Genomic DNA, 25,135 nt, shown 5'->3' with positions numbered 1-25,135 from the left:
GACGTGGTTCGATTCTCCATAAATATCTAGATTATATATTTTGGGTTTTCAGCTTAAGCCAAAACTTTAAAAAATTAGGGGAAAAAAAATCTCAAAATTGGCTTTTTAGCCATGAACACTAGGAAAGGAAAGAAATATTTTTATCTCATCTATCTACAACAAAACTCTTTTCAATTAAAATTTCATATGAGACTCTCAAATTGAATGTCCACTGCATAGGCCACAACAAACATGGTGCGAAACAGAGGCAATAACCACTAAAGCAACAGCCTCGCATTGGGCAATAGTTCAATATCTGCCATGATACCCACCATTGATAATAAAAAGAGGGTAAAAATTGATTCAAGCTGCCTCACCAACTCCACAGTATACATGAAAGTGATTGAAAGCTAATGACGACAACTGGAACTTCACCTCTATATTTCCATTATTTCCCATACAAAAAATACTTTTGTATTAGCAATGAGACAAGCAATTGTAGATGTGACATTGCAATAGCAGTAACCAAGTTCATTTATTTGCATCAGTGTCTAACAATTTGCACCAGCTACGGCAACAATGAAGAGGCACAATTAAAGTCACATGTACAAGAATATAGAACGCCAGTCAAACAAAATTACAGCCAAAGTTGCTACATTTAATTGTAAAGAGATCAGATTCCCCCAAAATCTGATTAAATCTACACAATCTGGATAGGAAACATTTTCTGCATAAAAAACATTTTTAAACTTTGGCATCAATGCAAATTAAAGAAAAAGTGTCGGTCCCAAATCAGAAAAGACTCCTATGTTCTGAAGCATTCTGAAGCATTCACCCATATCTAGCCCCATTTCAAGGCAGCTTCCCTCCCCGATAGATATTGTGCTTGCATATTGTTAATTGAACACTAGAGGGCTTCCTGATTAGTGAAAATATACTCTAGCAATTGCACTCAAGGGTCCCCTCTAAGATTGAATGTTACATCCAAAGAGAATGTTCCAGAGTCTGAAATAAATGGAGCCATGACATTCATACACCATCTCATTCCCCAACATATAATGAAGCAACCCTTCCCATAGTAACCAGCATTTTCCTATACAGCTAAATTCAGTAAACAGGAGGCTCTGGTGATCGGAGAGGTGTACAGGTCCAGAGACAATTTTAACCGGGTGCCAGGACAGTAATTTCCAGCCCTCCCATTTTTGGCAGGAGTTTCCTGGACTGCTGGAAAGTCCGGTGGGGGGGGGGGGGGGGGCAAATGAAGAATTAGCTCCTCACCCGAGTATTTAATATCCCGCGCAATTGGGTTAACTGAAGCTCCACAAGCAGGAGGGCTTTTCATTCATCAAGTGCCTCTTCTATTTCTTATTATGCATTATTCAGAGTTTCCCATACTTATATATTGTAGCTTAGGAGCATCTGAAATACATTAGAAAATGATAATGATTGGATTTCTAAGGACCAGCTCAAGAGAGGTGTGGAGATGAAAACTGGGGAATGAGGGATCAGGGGTTGAGAGGACAGATGAGAGAAGGTACATGGGAAATGGAGGAAGTTTTAGAATGGAGGGCTATCAGACCATAGGATCCTTCACCACATGTGGCTATTGAGGTAGAGACTAAAACTTAAATTTAAAAAGGAAAGGGGATAAATATTTGAAAAAGAACATAAAAGGAACTGGGGGGGGGGAAATGGGCCCCATTAAAATATTGTTGGTGTGCCTCCCACCCAACAGCCAAAGACCCATGAGAATGATCCCCAGCACTCAGAAGAAAGCATCAGCTTCGGGCCATCATGTTTGGGGTGGGTGGGGGGGGGGGGGGGGGGGGGGGGGGGTAGGAAGTGGTGGAAGAAGGGACCCCTAGTGATCAGGCCGGCAGAGGCCAAAGGCTTCCTTGTGAGACAAGGGGTGAGCACTCCTGCTCCTCCTGGCCCACAAGGGGTGCTAAAAGTGCAGATCTTTAGCACTTACCTCCGGGAGTTGGCTGCTCCCGCCACAGAGCAGCTGCTAGGCAGCCGACAGCTTGGGTCTCCCCCTCATTTCCAATTAAATTTAAGTTGCGCCGGCAATGATGTCATCAGGCCGTGACTTTGGAATGTTAGTTCGGCCCCCACCCACCTTTTGCAGGATCGTCACTGGCCTGATTTCTGCAAATTTAAAGGGTTGGTTGCTCGATCCTGATATTTTAACCCCAACCCTTGCTCACCTGTGGGGAGGATGGGGGGTTAAATTCCTGTACTTTTCCAAACTATTAGCCTGATCACATCATCAGAAATTAGCTCAGTTTTCTAAATTCAAACCCGATTTATTTCAAAACAAGACAAATAGTGCTGTACTTAAGATAAATGAATTAACTTTGTTTTGTTTATTCTTTATATATGTAGAAGTGTACCCTAACATTTTTGAAAAGCAGCTCCCCTCAGTGGAATTGTTATGCACAGACCACAATCCTTATACGTCTACACTGAAAGAATTGTTTGGAATCTTTCCATGAACTAAAATGTACCCTCCACTGAAGGCCAATTGCAATTTTCCTATGGAGGCAATTCTCTCAAAGAGGATTTAATATGTCGAGATTTTTTAGAACGACAGACCTTTCCAAAATTTCAGTTCTGTGGATTGACCCAAGCAGTGACTTCTAACTATATAAAATTTTATGTAAGCTCTTGTAATACAAGGCTGCAAGAATTTACAAGCACACTTGAAACTTAAAGCAATAATGAATTTGGTTTTAAACACAAGCCAGAGAATTACCAGCATAAAGGGTTTGAGCAGCTAATGGGCTGAAGCAGGGGCAGAGATGGGCAATATTATGGAGGTGGAAGTAGGTGGCTTTGTGATGGAGAGAATATGGGGTTGGAAGCTCAGCTGAGGGTCAAATAGAATGTCATAGTGGCAAATAGTCTGGTTCAGTCAGAAACAGTGGCCAAAGACAATGGCTTCGACCTTCCCAATGTTTAATTAGAGGAAATTTCGGTACACCACAGGACTGGATGGCAGACATGCAGTTGACAACACGGAGGTAATGAAGGGATTGAGAGAGATGATGACGAGGTCAAGCTGGGTGTCATCAGCATACATGTAGAGCCTAACGTTGGGTCTTCAGATGATGCCACCAAGAGGCAGCATGCAGATAAGAAACAGGAGGGGGCCAAGGATAGATCTTTGGAGGACTTCAAAGGTAACGGTGTGGGGGTGGGACGGGATGAGAAGTTATTGCAGGTGATTTTTTGCCTATGACGGACTCGGTAAGAGTGGAACCAGGCAATGGCAGTCCACTCAACTGAACAACAGAGGAGCAGTGTTGGAGGAGGATAGTGTGGTCAACCGTTTCAAAGGCTGCAGACAGGAAGGATTAGGAGGGGTATGGCAGCTTGGTCATGGTCACAGAGGATGCCATTTGTGGCTATGTTTCGGACAGTTTCAGTGTTCTGGCAGGGATGGAAACCCGATTGGAAAGCCATGGAAAAGATGGCCACAGATTTAAAAGGTGACAACATGTTGGAGGACTTTGGAGACAAAAGGGAGGTTGGAAACGGTGTGGTAGTCTGCAAGGACAAAGAGGACAATGGTGTTTTATTTTGAAGAGAGGGATGATGGCAGATTTGAAAGGGAGCGGGACTGGACCAGAAGATGGAGAATTTATAGTATCAGCTACTATCAGGGCCAGGAACAGAAGATGGGTGGTCAGCAGTTTAGTGAGAATTGGGTTGAAAGGAGGAGGTGGGCCACATGGATGATGAGTTCAGAGAGGGCATAAGAGGAGACGGAGAAAGAGTGGCAAGGAGAAGGGAAAGATGAGGCGGAGACAGCAGAATAGATTACCTCAATTTTATTAACAAAGTAGTTCATGCGCTTCTCACTTTTTGTTGGAAACGAGAATGGCTGGTGCAGGGGAGAGGTGTTTAAAGAAAGAAAGACAGACTTGCATTTATATAGCGCATTTCATGACCACCGGACATCTCAAAGTGCTTTACAGCTAATGAAGTACTTTTGGAATGTAGTCATTGTTGTAATGTGGAAACATGGCAGAAAATTTGCACACAGCAAGCTCCCACAAACTGCAATCTGTTTTTATGTTGACTGAGGGATAAATATTGGCCAGGACACCAGGGATAACTCCCCTGCTCTTCTTCGAAATAGTGCAGTGGGATCTTTTACGTTCACCTGAGAGAGTAGACGGGGCCTCGGTTTAACGTCTCATCCTAAAGACGGCACCTTTGACAGTGCAGCACTCCCTCAACATTGCACTGGATTGTCAACCTAGATTTATGTGCTCAAGTCCCTGGAGTGGGGCTCGAACCCACAACCTTCTGACTCAGAGGCGAGTCACAGAAGAATGTTGGTCATGAAGAAAAGAAGCCGGGGGTTATCTTTACTCCAGGATCATCCTGCAATGCAGTGAGCAGTTTTGGCAGACACAAACTAAGTTTATGCAACCTGTGTTTGGAATTTAACCCTTTAAGCCCTGGTATAATTCTGGTTAATCTGTGCTGTACCGCTCTCACGGTCAATATATCTTCTCTCTGGTTCAGTGCCGAAGACTAAATGCAGTATTCCAGATGGCTTTGTACAACTGAAGCATCACCTCCTCACTTTTTAATTCCAACGTCCTTGAGATAAATGTTCAATAGTTATGGATATAGCAGAGACACTATTACACATTTAATAATTCCTTAGAAAAAGGTGTAGTGCCAGAGGACTGGCAGATAACTAATGTAATACCTATATTTAAGAATGGAGATAGAACATGTTCAGGGAACTATAGACCAGTCAGCTTAACATCAGTTATAAGAAAAATAATGGAATCCTACGAAAAGAGGAAATAGAAAATAACATTTTTATAATGAAGAGTCAGCATGGATTTTGAAAGGGGAAGTCTTACTGGACCAGCCTCATCAAATTCTTTGAAAAGGTAACAGAGGATAGACAATGGTAATGCAGTAGATATAATTTATCTAGATTTCCAAAAAGCCTTCGATAAGGGGCCACATAATAGACTAATGAATAAGGTCAGAGCAGGCGGTGTCAACAGACAAGTAGCAGAATGCATAGCTAGCTGGCTTCAAGACAAAGCAGAGAGAAGGGTTTAAAGTAATTATTCACAGTGGTAGAAGGTGGGTAATGGTGTTCCACAAGGATCAGTGCTGGAATCACTGTTGTTCACAATTTATATTAACGATTTAGGCCCTGGAGTGAAAAACACAATTTCTAAATTTGCGGATTACACCAAATTACAAGAGGGGGGCAGAGGGGAATATTCAACATTGAGGAGGACCGCAACAAATTACAAGACATTAATAAACTAGCAGAATGGGCATGGAATTGACAAATGAATTTCAACACCGATAAATGTGAAGTTTTATAAGGTCACATATTATTTGGAATAGAAAAATCTAAATGAGGTAAAAGAGCAGAGTACAAATACACAAATCACAAAGTAGCAACACAGGTTAATAAGGTCATTAAAAAAAGCAAACCAAGCACTCGGGTTTATTTCTAGAGGGATAGAATTGAAAAGTAGAAAAGTTATTCTAAACTTGTATCGAACCTTGGTTAGACCACAATGCATACAATTCTGGGTCGCCATATTATATAAAGGATATAGAGCCACTGGAGAGGGTGAGAGAAAGATTTACAAGGAGGATACCAGAAATGCGAGGTTATACCCATCAGGAAAGGATAAAGACGCTGGGTCTCTTAAGAGAAGGCTGAGGGGTGACCCAATAGAGGTCTTTTAAATTATGAAAGGTTTTGATAGAGTAGACAGAGAGAGACTGGCTCCATTTGTGAGCAGGAGCAAAACTATGAGTCATTAATATAGTCACCAAGAAATCAAATAGGTAATTTAAAAGAACCTCTACACAGAAATTGATGAGAATGTGGAAGTCGCTACCACAGCGAATAGTATAGATGCATGCAAGAGAAGGCTAGATAAGCATTTGAGGGAGGAGGCTCGAGAGGAGCATAAATGCCAGCATTGACTGGTTGGGCCAAATGGCCAATTTCTGTGCTGTTTATCCTATGCAATTTTTTAAAAATAACTTTTTGTACCTGTGTACTTTTTAGTGAATTGTGCATATGGACACCTAAATACCTTTGCTCTTGTACAGTTGCTGGCCTCTCACCACTAAGAAAATATTCCGATTTGTCTTTCTCAGATCCAAAGTGGATAACCTCACATTTTCCATACTGAACTCCATCAATGGGAATCACGGGGGAAAACTCTCCACTGGCTAAAGTCCTACCAAGCATGATGGAAGATGGTTGTGGTTGTTGGAGGTTAACCATCTCAGCCCCAGGACATCCACTGCAGGAGTTCCTTAGGGCAGTGTCGTGGGCCCAAGAATCTTCAGCTGCTTCACTGACCCTCCCTCCATCATAAGGTCAGAATTTGAGATGTTCGCTGATGATTGCACAGTGTTCGGTTCCATTTGCAACTTCTCAGATAATGAAACAGTCAGTGCCCACATGCAACAAGACTTGGACAATATTCAGTCTTGTGCTGATAAGTGGCAAGTAATATTTGTGCCACATAAGTGCCAGGCAATGACTATCTCCAACAAGAGAGTTTATCCACCGCCCCTTCAAATTCAATGGCAGTACCATCTCAGAAGCCCCCACCATTGACATCCCGGGGTCACCATTGACCAGAAACTTAACTGGACCAGCCACATAAATACTGTGGCTACAAGAGGTGGTCAGATGCTGGGCATTCTCCGACAAGTGTCTCACCTCCCGATTCCCCAAAACCATCTACAAGACACAAGTCAGGAGTGTGACCAAATACTCTCCAGTTGCCTGGATGAGTGCAGCTCAAACAGCACTCAAGAAGCTCAAAATCATCCAGGACCAAGCTGCCGGCTTGATTGGTACGCAATCCACCACCTTAAACATTCACTCCTTCCACCAGCAGCGTGGCTGCAGTGTTAACTGTATCATCGACAAGATGCACTGCAGCAACTGGTCAAGGCTTCTTTGACAGCACCTCCCAAACTCACAACCTCTGCCACCTCGAAGGACAAGAACAGCAGTCGCATGGGAACACTGTCACCTCCAAGTCACACACCATCCTGACTTGGAAATATATCGGCGTTCCTTCCTCGGTCAAAATCCTGGTACTCCCTCCCAAACACCATTATGGGAGTACCTTCACCATACAGACTGCAGCGGTTCAAGGTAGCTGCTCACCACCTTGTCAAGGGCAATAAATGCTGGTCTTGCCAGCGATGCCCACAACCCATGAACGAGGAAAAATAAAATCTGCTATAGTTTTGCCCACTCACTTACTTTTGTCTGTGTCCCTTTGCAACTTCGTGCTTGCATTCATTCACCTTACTGTGCCTCCGAGCTTAGTGTCAACTGCAAGCTTGGATAATCAATTCTCTATTCCTTTATTTAAATCTTGTAACAAATAGTGAAAAACTGAAGCCACAGTACAGATCCCTGGAGAACATTGGTTACATCCCGCTAATTGAGAATGAACTCTATCCCTACTCTGTCGCCTATCTCCCAAACAATTACTGATCTGTCACAACATTACCTTCAATTCTGTATGCTCTCATTTTTGCAAATAGTCTATAAAGGATTAGCATGAAAGGCAATTTTGAGCATTTGAGCATCAGGAATTTGTGTTAAAATGAAAGATTATGAAAGTTAGGATGCGAGATTTAGAGTTAATCTAATTGATGCTTTCAAGATTATTCCACTTTTTCGTGGCAAAGGATTCAAATACCAGAGTACACAAGTTAAAAATGGGATTAAAAGTGAAAGAAAAAAAACTTCATTTTATATCGCGCCTTTCATGACTTCAGGTGATCCCAAAGCACTTTACAGCCAAACATTCACTCCTTCCACCAGCAGCGCGCCTTGGCTGCAGTGTGTACCATCGACAAGATGCACTGCAGCAACTTGCCAAGGCTTCTTTGACAGCACCTCCCAAACCCACAATTTTTGAAGTGAGATGAAGTCAGGTGGAATGCTTTCAAAGCAAGGATAACAGAGTTGTACAAGTTGCCCAGAATGACCACGTAAGTGAACAATATAAATAGTTTCAAGCGACAATTAAGATAAATATTTATGGAAAGAAGGGATCAAATGATAGTGAGAACACTAGGCCATTTTGTCCATCAATACTGCTCTACCATTTTGTTAACTATTACCCCACTATCCCACCTTTCGCCATATTCCTTAAAACCTGTGTTTTCCAGGTATGTATTTATCGTCCTTTTAAACAACTAGCTGCCTTGAGAAAAGTGTAAATTAAATAAAAGACTATTGCAAAAAAAAGCTATATTCTCAATGCAAAACAGGCAAGTAAAAGTAACAAATCTATAGCACATTATAACCACGTTTCTGTAACTTTCCATACAATGGGCTCAAATTTCCCCAATCCGTTTTTCTGGTGCCCTCACCCGAGGTGCGCCACTTTTGTCCGCCTCCAAGCGCGCCGAAAATCTTCCTCCCGATTCTGGACGCTCCCCAGCCTCTCCTCGGTGGCGGCATAGTGTGGCACAATGGATTGGGGGCGGAGCCAAGTCCCACGCTGAAAAACAGTGCCGGGACCTCTGCACATGCGCGCTAGAGTCTGCGCGCATGTGCAGTAGCTCCTGACAGGCCGAATCTGAGAGTGCGCGCTGCAGGCTGTGTGGGGGTGGCCCGAAGCACGCCGTCTCTAGCCCTGGCCGAATGGGCTCCCTCACTGGTGGCCCGCTGCGTTCCCTAAGGTAGGACTTCTATTTTTTTTAATGTGTGATTGATTGATTGATTGATTGATTGATTGCTTTGGTCTTGGTGCTTTAGGTGCAGGGTTCCTTCTATTTTTTTATTTGTTAATTAATTGCTTATTACTTTTTGTGCTTTGTTTAGTGCTTGGTGCAAATGTACTGCTTTGTTTAGTGCTTGGTGCTTTAAATGTATTTATGCTTCTTTAATGCTGATGTGAAGGTGTTTAGTGCTTTGCAAGGTCCCCTTCTCCCCGCCCCCCCCGCCAATCTCTGGCTGCCTGCACTGATTTCTTAACTCACCGCAAGGTTTTTCTGAACGTACAAGAGTGCCCACTTACGCTGGCCTAAGTTAGTTTGGAGTAACTTTTAGCTGGCTAAACTTGCTTAAATGGCCAAAACAGGAGTAAGTGGCTGGTAACACCCCCTTTTGAAAAAAAATCTAACTAACTCACTTACACTGGCGCAAATTAAATGGCCAGAATTGCAACTAAAGATACTCCAGAAAATCAAGTTGCTCAAAAAAAAGAGCAACTCCTGGGGAAATTTGGTCCCAAATTGACACCAGATTAAATTCCTCTGCAATTCACTGAAAAAAATTCAAACACTGAGCTTAGAAGAAATGTCTCAACATACGTACAATATGTAACTCCGAGTAACAGTTCATGTTATCTTGAATAATGCAGGTTCAACCTCCAAAATCCGGAGTTCTGGAATCCAGAATGTTCCGGACACCGGGCTGATCTGTGGCGGAGTCGTCCAGAAACCGGAAAATGTTCCGATATCCGGACTCCCCCCTCCTTGGAAAACCGACTTCACCCCGGCCCGACCTCCCCGACCCCACCAGACTACCTCAGGTCAGACAAGGAACTCCTCCTGGCAGCGGGCCCCCTCTCTCCCTCTCCCTCTCTCTCTCTCTCTCTCTCTCTCTCTCTCTCTCTCCCTCTCTTCCCCCCCCCCCCTCCCTCCCCCTCTCTCTCTCTCTCTCCCTCTCTTCCCCCCCCCCCCTCCCCCTCTCTCTCTCCCTCTCTTCCCCCCTCTCTCTCTCTCTCTCTCCTCTCTCTCCCCCACCCCCCCTCTCTCCTCCCCCTTCCCCTCTTCCCCCCTCCCCATCTCTCCTCCCCCCCTCCCCCCTCTCCTCCCCTCCCCCTCCCCTCTCCTCCTCCCCCCCTCCCCCCTCCCCCCTCCTCCTCTCCCCCCCCTCCTCCTCCTCTCCCCCCCCTCTCCCCCCCTCCTCCTCCTCCTCTCCCCCCCCTCTCCCCCCCCTCCCCCTCCTCCCCCCCCTCCTCCTCCCCCCCTCTCCTCCCCCCCTCCCCCTCCCTCTCCCCCCTCCCCCCCCCCTCCTTTCCCCTCTCTCCCCCCCCTCCCCTCTCCCCCTCCTTTCCCCTCCCCTCTCCCTCCCCCTCCCCTCCCCTCCCTCCCCTCCCTCCCCCCTCCCCTCCCCTCTTCCCCCCTCCCTCCCCTCTCTTCCCCCCCCCCCCCATCAACAACTCCACGGCGGCGAGGCCCCCCCCCGAACACAAACAGCTCATCGACAAGCACCCCCTTCCCCACCCCCCTTTCTGACATTCCGAAATCCAGAAAGACCTGAACTTGGGCTCGGGTGTTACCGGATTCGTGACATGAGAAAGACGTTCCAAAATCCGGCAAAGCGCAAAATGTGAAATGGCCTCGGTTCCGAGGGTTCCGGATTTGGGATGCTGCACCTGTACTTCAAAAAAAAAAGAGAAAAAAAATTGCTGAGTAACTCTCCAGTCAGGAATTGGATTGAACACTTATGGACAGAGATGATCAAGTACTCTGCAGAAAACAATAGCTTCAGAGGTAGTAGTATTTGCTCTCTTTCAGTTAAATTGAGGAATACAGGCAAAGATTTGTTCATCAGAATATACCTTAAAATCTGGTTTACAAGTCACATCCTTGCACTACAATTGTCTTTTCAGCAAAAACCCCATAAAGTTGAAAGTAAAACCCTTTAGGAGGGTATTAAAATCATATTATTACGTTACTTCCTATCCACCAAGACATTAGTGGTTGCAAACTATATTCAGTGCTCTATAGCAGTACCAATGCAATTAGTTAAAAATCATCTGTCCTATTTTATTGGTACCTGCGAGAGAAAGTACTGTAACATCACTGCACAGACTTCTATTATAATAGAGTTAAAATGAACAAAGAAATCCTGGAAAATAGTTACTTTCCCTTTGTATTGAACTTTGAGAGATACATAATTCAGAAATGCGACTTTTGAGGTTCGTATTCTATCTTCCACATTTGATTCTAGAATATGTTACGTAAACAAAATCCATTATTTTAAATATGGGACATTTTATGCCAAGACACACACACACAAATAATTAAATAAGTTGCCTAGAACAGGAAACTGCCCTTGACCAAGGAGACTCCAACTTAAATCCAGCACAGAAAAGAAAAGAAATCCAGAATCGTACACATTAGTATGTTTGGCAGAAGAGGCACAGATTATATATTTGGCAGTGTTGCACTAACGTCAGTGAACAGGAGTCTACAAAACTGCATAGTTGATTTCACTTTATCTGGCAGCACTTCAGACTACAGTTTTACGTACAGTTTTTAAAAATGCTTGGATATTTTCCCCTTTGTTTAAGTTATGTCACAAAATGCTCAAGGTGCTGGGAGTGCAACCACCAGTTTTCAAGCCTCTGCAGGAACAATTGCCCAAAAGTGGTTGGCCTTCAAATTCAATGCAAATCCCAGCTGCAGCCCTGCACAAGACCCTTCATTGGGCCCCCATCAAAGCGAACATATCCACGTTCCAGAAAGCGTATGGCAAGAAAAACTGTTGCTTGAAATTGAACTGCAGATCTCTGAGCCACTGTTCTTTTCACTTCTTTTCTTACCCTCTTTGTTTTCTTCAGTTTGGATTATTTTCTTGTACTATTTGCTGATTTATTACCATCACAAATAAGGAAATGTGTGCTAGTTTATTTTTCATGCATACTTGACAAACCTAGTCAGATCATCCCTCAATTCAAGCAGAGACTATACATTTGTCGTAGTCAGTGATCCTCCCCAACCATGCCTCTCTGATTACTATTAATGGATCATGCACTAGAAGCTGTAGAGCAATTCAAATGGCAAGAACCCCATAGATTCTTGGGGTACTTCACTGTAAGCATAAATATGGCAATGATTTATCCCAGTGCTCCGATCTTAACTCAGCATACGTCAGTCATTAAACCTCTACCAGCTCATTCATCCAAAGGTGTTACAAGGTGAGTTACAGTTCTTATATTTGGCACTTTTGCCATAGTAGAGTGACATAAAACATTGCCCCAGACAAAATCTCTTTGTAACCCAACTGGAATGAGCATGTCTTACATTGCTTCAGCTCCAACATCCACATCCACATCCATGGAGTCAAAAGTTGCTACTTCTGAACACTCAGTCGCAGAGTCGACCATGGCTAATATGCATTGTTTTCATGACAGACTCTTGGCAGGCATGGGACGCAAGATATCTATGCCCATCCTTTTTAAAGGTTTGTAAATAATGGATAGGGGTTGTAGCGGTGGTTTGTTGCGATATTCTACCCTCCGTTTACCCATACTCTGACATTGGTCACACTTTCTACAAACTTCAGCCACATCTCCAGAAATATTGAGTCAATAGAATGGTTACAACATCTGTCCTTCGTAAGGTTATACTCTCTGATATCCTTGTGGTGGCAGCAAACATTTCTGCACAGGCTGAAGGAGGAAAGGAGATGTGATATATCAATGCGAAACTCAGGGTAGGACTTGGGGTGGTGGTAGATAATGACGATTTTAAAGAGGCAAGACTGTGGAATGAGGTGAGGTGTTCGAAGAAGTAGTACAAGAGTATGGGGAGAGACCTAAATGTGATTTGGTGATGAAGGCCATGTAGCCATAATGACCATTTTGGTGGAGCAGCTGGTGGAAAGTATAGCCGGCTGAGTAATCTTCAGTAATAAGCAAGATGTTGCCACTTGTGAGCCAATTTCAGTCATAGCCAGAATGTCAATGATTACATTGACATTCTGGCTATTAGGTTGTGGGTTGCAAGGGCCTTGTTCGCGAGTGAATGGACATTCTGGAGGGAAATACGGAGAGGAGCGGTAATTGTTGAACTGCTGGCAAAGTCCAAGGTGGGAGAATTTAGTATACCTGGTACACAACTGGTTTAGTCATCCACCACCAAATCTGATAGTACTTGATGTGATCCAATCAGGGCACACTAGTGTAAAACTGTACACTATTCCAGGATGATCCTGGAGAGCAAAGATAACCCTTGGTTTCATTTCTCTACCACCAATCATCTCCTTAAACCCCTTTCCCACCACCCTCTGCTTCAGTAAGTGTGAGGAGCTCATGGACTTTTATCACAAGATTGAGATTATCTGTCTCTTATCTCTCTTCCACCACCCCCACTTTGCTCACCAAGCCAAAACTCCCTAGTCCTGAACCCATATCTTTCTCTCCTACCACCCCCCATTACATCTACCAGCTCAATTTGTCCACGAGACACACTTCCTGCACCTTTAACCCTATACAAACTGCCACATCTCCAATTTCCTTTTCCTCTCCAAAGTCATTGAACATATTGCTGCCTCTCAAATCTCTGCTCATTTTCCCCACAATCCCATGTTCAAAATCGCCCATCAGAATTCCGCCCATCACAGCAATGAAACGGCCCTAACAAAAGTTACAAATTATATCTAAACAAATAGATTGTTTAGCTGCTGAGGAAAAATAAAAGAAATATAATTTCTAGCTAAGGTGCTCAAACAGGAGGATGTGAAGAAAGAAGAAGGAATTGTTGCAGATTTAAGGCAGAGGAAACGATGAACATGAGCTAAAGGATTAAGACAGACAACAACAATGTGATTTTAAACAGGTGGATAAATACATCAACAAGAGTCTGGTAAGTGAGGGTACAGCTAATTTTGTCCATAACCGTGTTGTGAATAATTTAATTAAATCTAACTCCCCAGCTCTTCTACAAAATAGTACCATGGGATCTTTTACGTCCACCCAAGAGGTCAGATGGCCTTGGTTGAACATCTCATCTGAAAGATGGCACCTCCAACAGTGCAGCAGTCCTTCAGTACTGCACTGGAGTGTTAACTAGGTTATGTGCTCAAGTCTCTGAAGTGGGACTTGAACCAACAACCTTCTGTCTCATGAGGCGAGAGTGCTAATGCTGAACAGTTCACATATTGGGATAACAGAGTTGGGCACGTACACAACTCTAAGCATCACTTACATAATGCCACAAGGAGATTGCCACTTCCAAGAGTTTTCCAGAAGAAGGAGCTTGGAGAATCAGAAACTCTTGAAAAACCCCAAGCCCAGTTAAATCTATTGTAAATCATCTCATCATGCATAAATGTAGTCAGTAGTTTTGGTCTGTATGAAATGGATCTTTGAGATATTTTCTGCCTTTTTAGCTTTGAGATAAACAAGAAGTGTTATAAGCATCCTGTATGAGTTCCAGCAAGCAATTTACCATGTTCAAAGTTATATCTGAAGACTTGGGCTACACTAGCTCAATAAGAGAGAGAGCAAAAGATACTGGTTTCAGGTCATAAGGGACACAGATTGCCTATTGAAATCACGAGGTTATCTGACCAAGAGAACGGGGCTAGAAAACAACTGAACTTTAACAGTTACTCTTGGTCTTTAATGTTCTCTGCATCTTATTTATATGCACTTGCAATATTTTTTGCTGTTTCAGTTTCAATTCTGTCTGACCCAATGACTCTTATTGTGTTGCTCTTCTGCAACTTTGATAGGTTAAGTATCATTTTAGTGTCAATGGAGGCTGAGTTTTCCTATATCAGAGAGTGAAACGACTACAGTCACAAAGTTAGAGTGTCTTCACTCTCAATGAGCAAATTAGATTCCCAGTACCATGAAAATGGTCAACCCCTGGTGGCAAAAGGATAGAGACATGTAATGCATTATGAGAGCAGCATCAGCAAGGCTAGACCAGTGCATAGAACCAGAGAACCCCCCCAGAAAATTCAAGCAGCCTTACAACACAAAGCAGGTTAGCACTATGAAATGAAATTGAGCTAAAGATTTAAGGTACGTAGAAGTATCACATCAACAGTTGACATCAGGAACTCACCATAAGGGGAATCATGAGCACACGATTACATCGCAACACTCCATGGCACAGTGTACAATTTCACCAATAAACTTCTTTATGCTCTATGCCAGTTTTAAATATGTTTATTTATTGTATAGAAAATACTTGTGCCCTTACAACCTAGGCAAATTTGTTTGTAGTTTTTTTATTGAGGGTCTTATGCTGTCTCAGAATTGAGACCTCCTTAAATCATTTTCATAGTTCTCTAACATTTACTAGTGCTCTACCTTTGCTCCATCAATCTAGGCAGAGTTTAAACCCATGGATGAAATGATGCACAAAGCAACGGTTTTAAAATGTCTTGGGGGGGGGGGGGGGGGGTGGAGGAAGAGGGGGAAATTTAGTAAATCGTCTCTCACCTTGGGTAGAATGGCCCTTAATTTCTGACACCATCATACCACCTTTGAAATTAGTCACAAGTTTGAGATTTCCACGTGAGCTAAATCCCAAACTTGCGATCGGTCACGTTCCAAATCGACAGATGATCCGTTGTGACTTTCAAGTCCTCATTGAAATGATGTGCTGGCAAAAAGTAGGGCTAATTGCCACTTACTCTGCATCAGTTACGCTGGAAAATGTTACAGCTGGTGTAAACCGGTTTGCAGGAGCATGTTTCCATAATGTAAGGGGGGGGGGGGGGGGGCGGTAGGGATGAGAACACTGTATAATAATTAAAGAGGATGCTCCATAGTCCCTCATGGTTGACAGTGTCAAAGACAGCCATGTACAAGGGTTGGTGCTGTTCCTTGCATTTTACTTGCAGCTGTCGCACCGTAAAGATCATGTCTGTCATACCCCGTAGTAGACAAAATCCGCAGTGTGACTCCGGGAGGAGCTCCTCAGTCACAGGGAGAAGACAGTTGAGGAGGATTCTAGCGATGACTTTCCCAGGGAGATTCCTCTGTAGTTGCCGCAGTCAGACTTGCCCCCTTTTTTTAAAGATGGTTGCGATTACTGCATCTCAGATCTCCTGGCATGCTCTCCTCCTTCCAGATGAGAAATTAGGTCATGCATTCGTATGGCCTCTCCGCCATACTTTAGTGCCTCAGCGGGGATTCAATCCGCTCCCGATGCCTTGTTGTTCTTGAGCTGGCGGATGGCCTTTTCTACCTCGTGCAGGGCTGGGGTTTTGCTGAGATGGTGGCGGGTAGCATGCTGCGGGATGGAGTCGAGGACACTCGAGTCAAAGGCAGAGTCTCGGTTAAGGAGATCTTCGAAGTGCTCCTTCCAGCGGTGGTATTTCCCTAACTCCTCAAATGGCTGGAGAAATACCACCAACGATGTCGCCACAAGATTTTGCAAATCCCCTGGGAGGACAGACGCACCAACGTTAGCATCCTCGATGCTGGGGATCAACATCCCCAGCATCGAAGCATTGACCACACTTGACCAGTTTTGTTGGGTGGGCCACATTATTCGCATGCCTGACACAAGACTGCTAAAATAAGCGCTCTATTCGGAACTCCTACACGGCAAGCGAGCCCCAGGTGGGCAGAGGAAATGTTTCAAGGACACCCTCAAAGCCCCCTTGATAAAATGCAACATTCCCACCGACACCTGGGAGTCCCTGGCCAAAGACCACCCTAAGTGGAAGAGCAGCATCCAGGAGTGCGCTAAGCAAAGTCTCGTCGCCGAGAGCATGCAGAAAACAAGCGTAGGCAGTGGAAGGAGCATGCGGCAAACCTGTCCCACCCACCCTTTCCTTCAACGACTGTCTGTCCCCATCTGTGGCAGAGACTGTAATTCCTGTATTGGACTGTTCAGTAACCCAAGAACTCACTTTTAGAGTGGAAGCAAGTTTTCCTCGATTTCGAGGGACTGCCTGATGATGATCATAATTAAACACAAACACATAAAAGAACCGCTGTAAAGGCTTGGTTTGAGGGAGATCATCATTTTAATCTCTTTTTTTAATCTTGCAGAGTCTTCCAGTAAATAACTGTACTTACTCCAACGTATTCCCTGTGCTTTTTAAAGCCAAGTATGGTACAGGTACTTGTCAGATAAATATAATGATTGTGATTTACAAGTTTATTGATGTCGAGTTGAAATGTTTTCTGATTGGCTAGTGAAAAGAGCACCACCTCCTGTGATCCCAGGTTCGCTTACGCACACCTGGGGTCCGTGGGCCACTATGCTGCGCAACTCTGCAGCATTTCAAAGCAACTTCTCGAAGCGTGCAGCAGTTAAGTGCGGATTCCATTCGGAGTTTAGCGGCGCACTCATTAAGTTATGCCACTGACCAAAAATTCTGGGCCAATAAATGGTCACCTTAAAAATAGGACACCGACAAATTAAAAGTACCATTCCCCGATTTCAAAAAAGGCACATTAAAACAAGCACACGGATGCCTAGGACAGAATCCCTTGCACGTTTCCATAATCATAACGATTCTACTTGGTACTAAATTTTTAATTAATACAGACAACTCTGCAATTTTGAGACACATTGTGTCAAAGGGAAAGTATACATTTTTATTACACTACAATAATGTCTCGTTCTGGACTAATTTACTATCAGCATTGTACATAGATACCTCCCTCCACATTTTGACTCAACTAGCATGACAGACGTGCGATGTGCACGGAAAGCAGTTCTGGAGTTGGGGGGGGGGGGGGGGGGGCGGGGGAGAGAACCAACAACTCATTCCACATTACATTAGTAAACTGATAGTCATGAAGTTATAAAATCTCAAAACATCTGGGTGAAATCACATTCTGTAATATTCTATCACATTACAACTTATATCACTGCAAACCAATCAGAATGGAGAACATTATAAAGTTCTCAATGGTTGCCAGTAGCCTGCAGTCTTCTATAACCACAAACTGTATATTTTATTGGCAACTCTTTAGGTGGAAAAATCCACCCAGGGTGAGGGGAGAATTTATCAAGCTCAAATCAGAGAACACTTAACGTTGTTTCTTGAAAAGGTTCACAAGTGTTATAATAAATTATATATTAAAATAAAAAATCCAACTAGATAAAATCATTCAGCACATTCGCTAGCTCTAGAGTACTGCAGCTGCAACAGAGAGCTTTGAAAACACTGAAAAAATCTTTCCAGAAAATGTTTGCTGGAACTTCCTACAGGAATCCACAATTAGACTTTCTAATATTTCATTGCAAGTAAATGAACTTTATGCTGGTCCTTCAGTACAAACCAAAGTGCACCTACATCTGGTCGTTTTGGTCTCCTGGTTATTTGTAAATTTCTGCCTTGTTTGTTACAGTACACTGAGCTCAAACAATACAGTGCTTGTTAAGCACTTCGGGACATGCTGAGATTGTGAAAGGTGCTCTATAAATGCAAGTTCTTTATTTTTTGGTTTCCCTATTAAAAAACTTTCCCTCTTTCAAAATTACATGTGTTCTTCGCTTCCCTTCCACGATGAATTTGTAGTTCTTGTTGCAGCTGTCATTGGTGTAACACTTCAGCAGGGAGGGTTACCTTCACTGTTGAGTCTCCAATGACAAGCAACTCATATCACCCTATGACCCCAGTTCCTTTAACAGCCTAAAAAAATTCCATCCCAAGCAACATAATTAGCTCAGAATTTTTATTAAATGGCTTAACATGCAAAACACAAAAAAATGAAATCTTTGATATTTTCGCAATACTAGTGCCTCGTGATTATTTGTAATTTTCTGCTTGGTTTCTCACAGTACAGATGAAATAGCCCAGAAACAATGCAATGTTCAAGGTTTCACATCTATTATGACTAGTAATTCTGAACAGTAACAGGGTAGAAAACTTACAAATGCCCAAAACTAAAATCTACTCTTGGCACATCACACTAAATCTATGTGAGAAGGTTTAGTTCTTACATTGAAGTGTAACTTTTCAGTGCTCGCATGAAAAATCATGTATACCAGTAAAAAGAATCAAATCACTACATAAATAACGAAGTGAAATAAATCTTGAACGCAACATTTTACTGTTTAGAGTGTTGCAAAATTGATGACCTTTAAATGTGACCGATGCATGTTATCCAAATATAATTTTGGTGATTTAAATATTTTGACTATTTGGGAAGTGTACTACATGTATTCACATTACAGTTTACACATTATAAAAAGACTGTGGACCTGAAGAAACCAATTTCATACCATAATTAATTTAATTTGAAATATACAAGATATTTAAAAACATACCCAATTATTGCAACATTACCACATTATGCATCAAAAATGCATCAAAATACTAGCTTCATGTCTTTCGAAAAGCTCATATTATATGTTTAGGACAGTCAGCACTGAATTACATAGGATATACGACACAGAAACAGGCCATTCGGCCCAACTAGTCCATGCCGGCATTTATGCTCCACTCGAGCCTCCTCCTATCTTTCCTCTTCTAAATCTATCAGCATAACCCTCTTCCCTTCTCACTCAAATGCTTGTCTAGCCTTCCCTTAAATGCATCTCTACTATCCACTTCAACCACTCCCTGTGGTAGCGAGTTCCACATTCTTACCACTCTTTGGGTAAAGAATTTTCTTCTGAATTCCTTATTGGATTTCTTGCTGTCTACCTTATATTGATGACCTCCAGTTATGCTGTTCCCCACAAGTAGAAACATTCTCTCTGTATCCACTCTGACAAAACCTTTCATAATTTTAAAGATTTCTATTCGATCACCCCTCTTTTTTCAAGAGAAAAAAAAAAAGAGACCCAGCCCATTCATCCTTTCTGGATATGTTTACCCTCGCATTTCTGGTATCATCCTTGTAAATCTTTTCTGCACCCTCTTCAGTGCCTCCATATCCTTTTTGTAATATGGCGACCAGAACTGTACACAGTACTCTCAGTGTAGTCTAACCAAGGTTCAATACAGATTGAGCATAAACTCCCTACTTTTCAATTCTGTACCTCTACAAATAAACTCTAGTGCTTGGTTTGCTTTTTTATGGCCTTGCTAACCTGTGTCGCAACTTTTAGTGATTTGTGTATTTGTACTCAAAGATCCCTTTGTTCCTCTACCCCACCTAGACTCGCACCCTCCAAGTAATAAGTGACCTCCCTAATCTTCCTACCAAAATGTAATACAGATAGAGCATCTGAAATCCGGAAACCCCGGGACCGAGGCAGTTTCTGATTTTGGGTATTTCCAGATTTCGGAACATCTTTCCAATGTCCCAAATCCGGATACGCCCGGGCCTAGGTTCAGGTATTTCAGGATTTTTGAATGTCGTTCCGACGTCCCGAATCTGGAAACACCCGAGCCAAGGTAAGTGGGGGAGGGGGATCCGGCGGCGGAGCGGGAGGTCGGGCGGCAATGGGTCCCGATTTCGGAACATTTTCCGGATTCCGGACGACCCCGCCATGGATCAGCCTGGTGTTCAGATTCCAGAACATTCCAAATTCCGGAAGCTCAACCTATACCTCACATTTATTGGTGTTGAACTTCATTTGCCAATTATATGCCAATTCTGCGAGTTTATTAATGTCCGCCTGCAATTTGTTGGTAGTATTGACTATCGCCCCCAATTTGGTGTCATCCACAAATTTGGGAAGTGTTTTTGATTCCGAAGTCAAAATCGTTAATGTAAGTTATGAACAACAGTGGTCCCAGCACTGATCCTTGTGGAGCACCACCATCCATCTTCTGCCACTGTGAATAGCTATCTTTTACCCCTACTCTCTGTTTTCTGTCTTGAAGCCAGCAAGCTATCCATTCTACTACTTGGATAAGGTGGTAGATACTGATTATACTTTACAATGCTCAGAATTATACAGCAAAGAAGGAGGCCATTCAATCCATCATGTCTGTGCCGGTTCTTTGAAAGTCTACTCCCCCACTCTTTCCCAGTAACCATGCAATTTTTTTCCTTTTCAAGTATACATCTAATTCCCCTTTAACCCTCATACAACTTAGGAACAGCACTGCAAGTGGGATCCTACCCCTTGCTCATTAGATTTCCTACAATTAACTGCAAAATGATAGCATACAATACAATTTCATTAGAAACTAAGTCAATGCTATGGTTGCTTAAATTCCAGTGACATCACAAGTTTGTGTATCTTGGGCACTGCCATATGTTCTCAATTAAACAATCATCTCCATGAAATACAAAGTGCAGGTCAGGGGATGGCGTCATTGCATGTGGTACAGTACAAGTGGTGTGCACGTCCTGAATGTGGTCGATATATTACTGTTCACTTGGTTTGTGGTTGCTACAATATATAATGTCATAATGGTTAGCACGTTGCGGATAAAACTTAACTAGGCTATTTACTTGCAAAACCTACAGAATGAAACAAAAAGTTTATGAACTAGAAGGGACAAATCAATGAATTCCGACAACAAGAATGACAAAAGTTCTAGCCATTTATACTAATAATCTATATTATGTAGCCAGTAAATCATCAAAGTGTGGAGGTCGTAACAGGTTAGCCATCAGCATTCAACAAAAAATTGCACCAAACAAAAAGCAAGTCATGAACTTCACTACTATTTTTTTTTAAACTAGGCAATTTCAAGGGTATGTGCTTATCTCTGGATTCACAAGATGGTTATAAATTGCCTCAACTCTGCTATAGGTTTATATTGCCTGAAATCCTCAGATTGTTACCAGGTACCTATTGAGCTGGAATTTGAGGTGGGTGAAAACGACGAACGAACAGCATTCGCCATTATTACCCCTTTGAAACTGACCGCAACTTCAGGATGTAGCACATGCACATCTAAACACGGAAGTCCTGAAGTTGCGATCAGTTATTCACTGCTCCGACACTGGCTATGTTCTAGGCCCTTCCCCATAGCCAGCAATCAGTGAAACTGATGAAAACTTGAGCTTTTCCACAGTAATATCACCGTTAAATGCTCCTTTAAATGTTAGGCCTTGTTGGATTAGGGTAACTGGGCTTTTAAGAGTGTATTGACTGCTAAACAAATATTATGGCCCTGAAAAACTAATTTTAATTTTGTGGAGTCTCAACTTTCAACATTATGGTTAAAATTAATTAAGAAATGAAAAAAATATTTTTTAAGTTTGTTCGAGATTATTTTAGATCCTACCTGATCGACATGATTGTTTTGCTCTCCATAACATTTTTAAAAGCCCTAATTTCCTGCTTCTCGGTATGTGAGACTTCTACATTGTGACTGACTGCTTAGACAGCGTGTTGATGTTACAGCAGATCACGTTAGGGATTTCCCACTATGGAACGCTGCAATAAGCGGCGAAAAAGGCAAACTTCTCACTATGTGGGCAGCTTTCTTCAGAGCCAGCAGCGAACGCCTTTACTTCGCCATTGACCACAAATTCCGGGCCATTACCTATAGTAAAACAAAACTAGACAACCTCATTTGGCATTGTTCAGGATTATTCCAAGGCCTGGAATGCAGACACTAATGTGTACTACAGCTCCACAATTAAAAGTTATAATATGCCTGTCCTACACTTTACTGGTACTCAGTAAATCCAAATGAGGATTATCAGAACATGTTCCCAATAATCCATGCAAAGCAACCTCCATTAAGCATGTCAAAGCGTCAAACACCACATGCCGTTTTAAAAAGAACCTACGCTGCTGACCACTTAAAACATTCAGCTGGTCTGAAATCTGGTCGAGATTTCCAATATAATACAATTGATAATTCACCCGTTTCAGAAAATAATGTAAAACATAGTTCGAATGATCCTGCGTAGCGAATTAATTCCCCCTCTCTTGGTGCCTGCCTATGAAACGGAGGGGGGGCGGAGATTAAAATTGTGAAAGTCAGTACAATATTAGAAAGTGAGTAAATTTCGCAGCATTTCTGCCACTGAAATGATGCAAATTCATTGCAATAAGACCTCAATGGGAACAAAGCATTTGACAACCCAAGGAAGTAATTAATTTCAATTACTCACGAACAGCTTGTAACAATTGAGGAAACCGGAAAAATACAGAAACCAATGACAAAAATCTAAACTCTAACTTTGGATTCCCCTCCCCCACGACCGGAACAAAATCTGTATTCGTAACTGGCACTAAAGCGAAATCTCTCGTTATGTTTGGTTGTAATACACCTCAACCAAGGTATTTTGCTTTAGCTTATGTTTCTGACACGAATGTTATAAAGCTACATCCAAACTGCGGTCTATGTCATTTCAATGATTTTATTTCGACTGCGACTGATTCAGATGAGATAAATAATAAGTGGGCGTAAAAGACATTTAATATTGTAAGCGTCCTACCTATTGACGTATTAATCATGCATTACTGCCACTCTTACTAATGGGAACTAAAATAGTTTATGTTTTTATCCAAAAACATAATTCAATCATTCACTCGCATTTTGTTTATTTAGTTTTCTTAAGAGTCGCAGGTCTTATCACATGATGATTCTCCGAGTGCTGTATTGCAGAAAACTTAATGTACTTGTTGGGTGTAAGAATGCAAGAGTGGGCGGGGTTTAAAAAATGATATTATCTATGAAACCTTTCATCGGGATACGAGTTGGACTTCGTTTTTTTTTAAATGCTAGATTTATCGGGTTAAATTAAAAGCTGTAAAATAGTATTTAAAATTTTTTGAGAAAATTGTGAACACTTCCAAAATCTCTTGGAGGTAATAAAGTCATTATCGGGGAAGAAAAGTCAATTATATTGTGTTTTATTTATAGTTGCTTGGCAACCAACCCCCGCCCCAACCAGCTTTGAGTTGAGAAGGAATTAATCAGTTTTCAGAAGGCTTCAGAATCCTTAACTATATTTAAAAAACTTTTAAAAGCTACCTTCGCAAAGGTGGGCAAAAGGTGACGGCTGGTACGATAAAGAGCAGTTCGTTTGCACGAAATCTTAAAGCAGCAGCAAGATGCCTTTTTAATATTGCCCTCCAAAACACCAAGGAAATACTGTTGTGTCATGGCAGATTAAGATGGACAGTTTATTGAACTTCTTGCGGGGGGGATCGGATCAAGTCAATAAATAGAAACTATTTGTGGAACTGGGAGCCACAACAAAAATCGAAACCGTAAATTACAATTGGAACCGAATGGAAACAATCTGGAACTGAAGTTTATCACATCGCAATAATATGAGTAATTGCTGGTTTGAGGATTCGAATCGAAGCCCCGAAGAAATAAGTGAATCAAAACGGAATGTGCATCACATAACGGGAATCGTAAATAACTGCAAACACAAAAACGTGAATTAAGAGGAATGTAGGATGGAATTCTCGTATTGTAGAACTGGAACATAAAGTGACCGGGATTGGCGAAGTAAGACGTGAGTGGGATCTGCAGCACTTACTGTTGCCATCATTCTTCTCTCGGGTTCCATCCACCCTGCCGTCCGGCAAGATCCTGAGGAAGTAGCCGCCGTTTTTACAATAGAGTCTCTTGGGGTCCTTGAATCCTCCCGGGGGGAAGGGGTTGCTGCCGGCATCAGGTAGAGTCGGCAGGGTGCTGACCCCTCCTGTTCCCGCCGCCGCCGCCATGTCACAGCCCGACTCGGACTCCAGCTGCCCCGCTCCACCAGCCTCCCGGAGCTCTCCGAATGAGGGAGGGCACTTCTTATTCCCCCTCCCGCGATCGTTTCTCAAATGTGACCGCCGCTCCTTCCACTTATTCCTTCATGTAAAGCGCGAATCACTTGGTTACGTTTTTTTGGGTTCCTCCTTCCTTTCTCTCGTCCCTAAAAAAAATAACTTTTTTTCTATCCCCCCGCTTTTCGCTAAAATATTCAGGCAAGGAATGACGCGAACTTTATGATAAGGAAGAACGGTTCATTCCATCACTTGGAAGTAGCTTTCTCGTCATCATTCCCGGTATTTGGCGATGTGCGTGTGTTGCTGTAAATCAGTGCAAACGCCACTTGCTGGAAATGTCTACTTTTGGACCCCGAGCCGTCTCCCAAGTGCGCAGCCTGCCGGCCACAAGTGCGCACGCGTGCCTGTGGGAGCCGGTTTGAAGCGGCATGTTCGGCGCGGGCAGTAATTGTCAAAGGATGCAAGTGGTTTTAAAGGGACACTATCACTCTTAGCACTTCCATGTGGGCTGGCGAGGACTTTCTCTAACCCCAAATGATAAATGGGGTACTCTTTTCTGAAATGTTTAATGCAGTTTGTTTTCACTTTCCCTCACTAAATAATTGAAGAGTGACCAACGGAGCATTTTCTTACTTTTTTTTAATTTAAAGAAGTGGTGGCTGACCTCCAAACAATTTTTGAAACAAATTCAACATGCCTTATAAAAGAAATGTATAATTACAAAAAAAATTGGAAATATCATCTTCCACATGCACAATGTGATAAATCTGGCCAAATACTCAGCGCTTTAACAAAAGCT

At 42.6% G+C, this 25,135-nt stretch overlaps 1 protein-coding gene across 1 annotated transcript in view; it reads right to left on the bottom strand.

The window, feature by feature from the left end:
• Nucleotides 1-24,713, bottom strand: part of fgf2 (fibroblast growth factor 2) — a 145,209-nt gene extending 120,496 nt beyond the window's left edge. Inside the window, exon 1 of the mRNA XM_070871822.1 lies at nt 24,099-24,713. Within this exon, the coding sequence (XP_070727923.1) occupies nt 24,099-24,285 (187 nt within the window). The 5' untranslated portion in view covers nt 24,286-24,713. The remainder of the gene's footprint in view (nt 1-24,098) is intronic.
• Between the last annotated feature and the right edge of the window lie 422 nt (nt 24,714-25,135).

The sequence above is a fragment of the Pristiophorus japonicus genome, chromosome 2, assembly GCF_044704955.1.
Source record: "Pristiophorus japonicus isolate sPriJap1 chromosome 2, sPriJap1.hap1, whole genome shotgun sequence".
NCBI lineage: Eukaryota > Metazoa > Chordata > Chondrichthyes > Pristiophoridae > Pristiophorus > Pristiophorus japonicus.
This window is presented reverse-complemented; position numbering and strand designations above follow the sequence as displayed.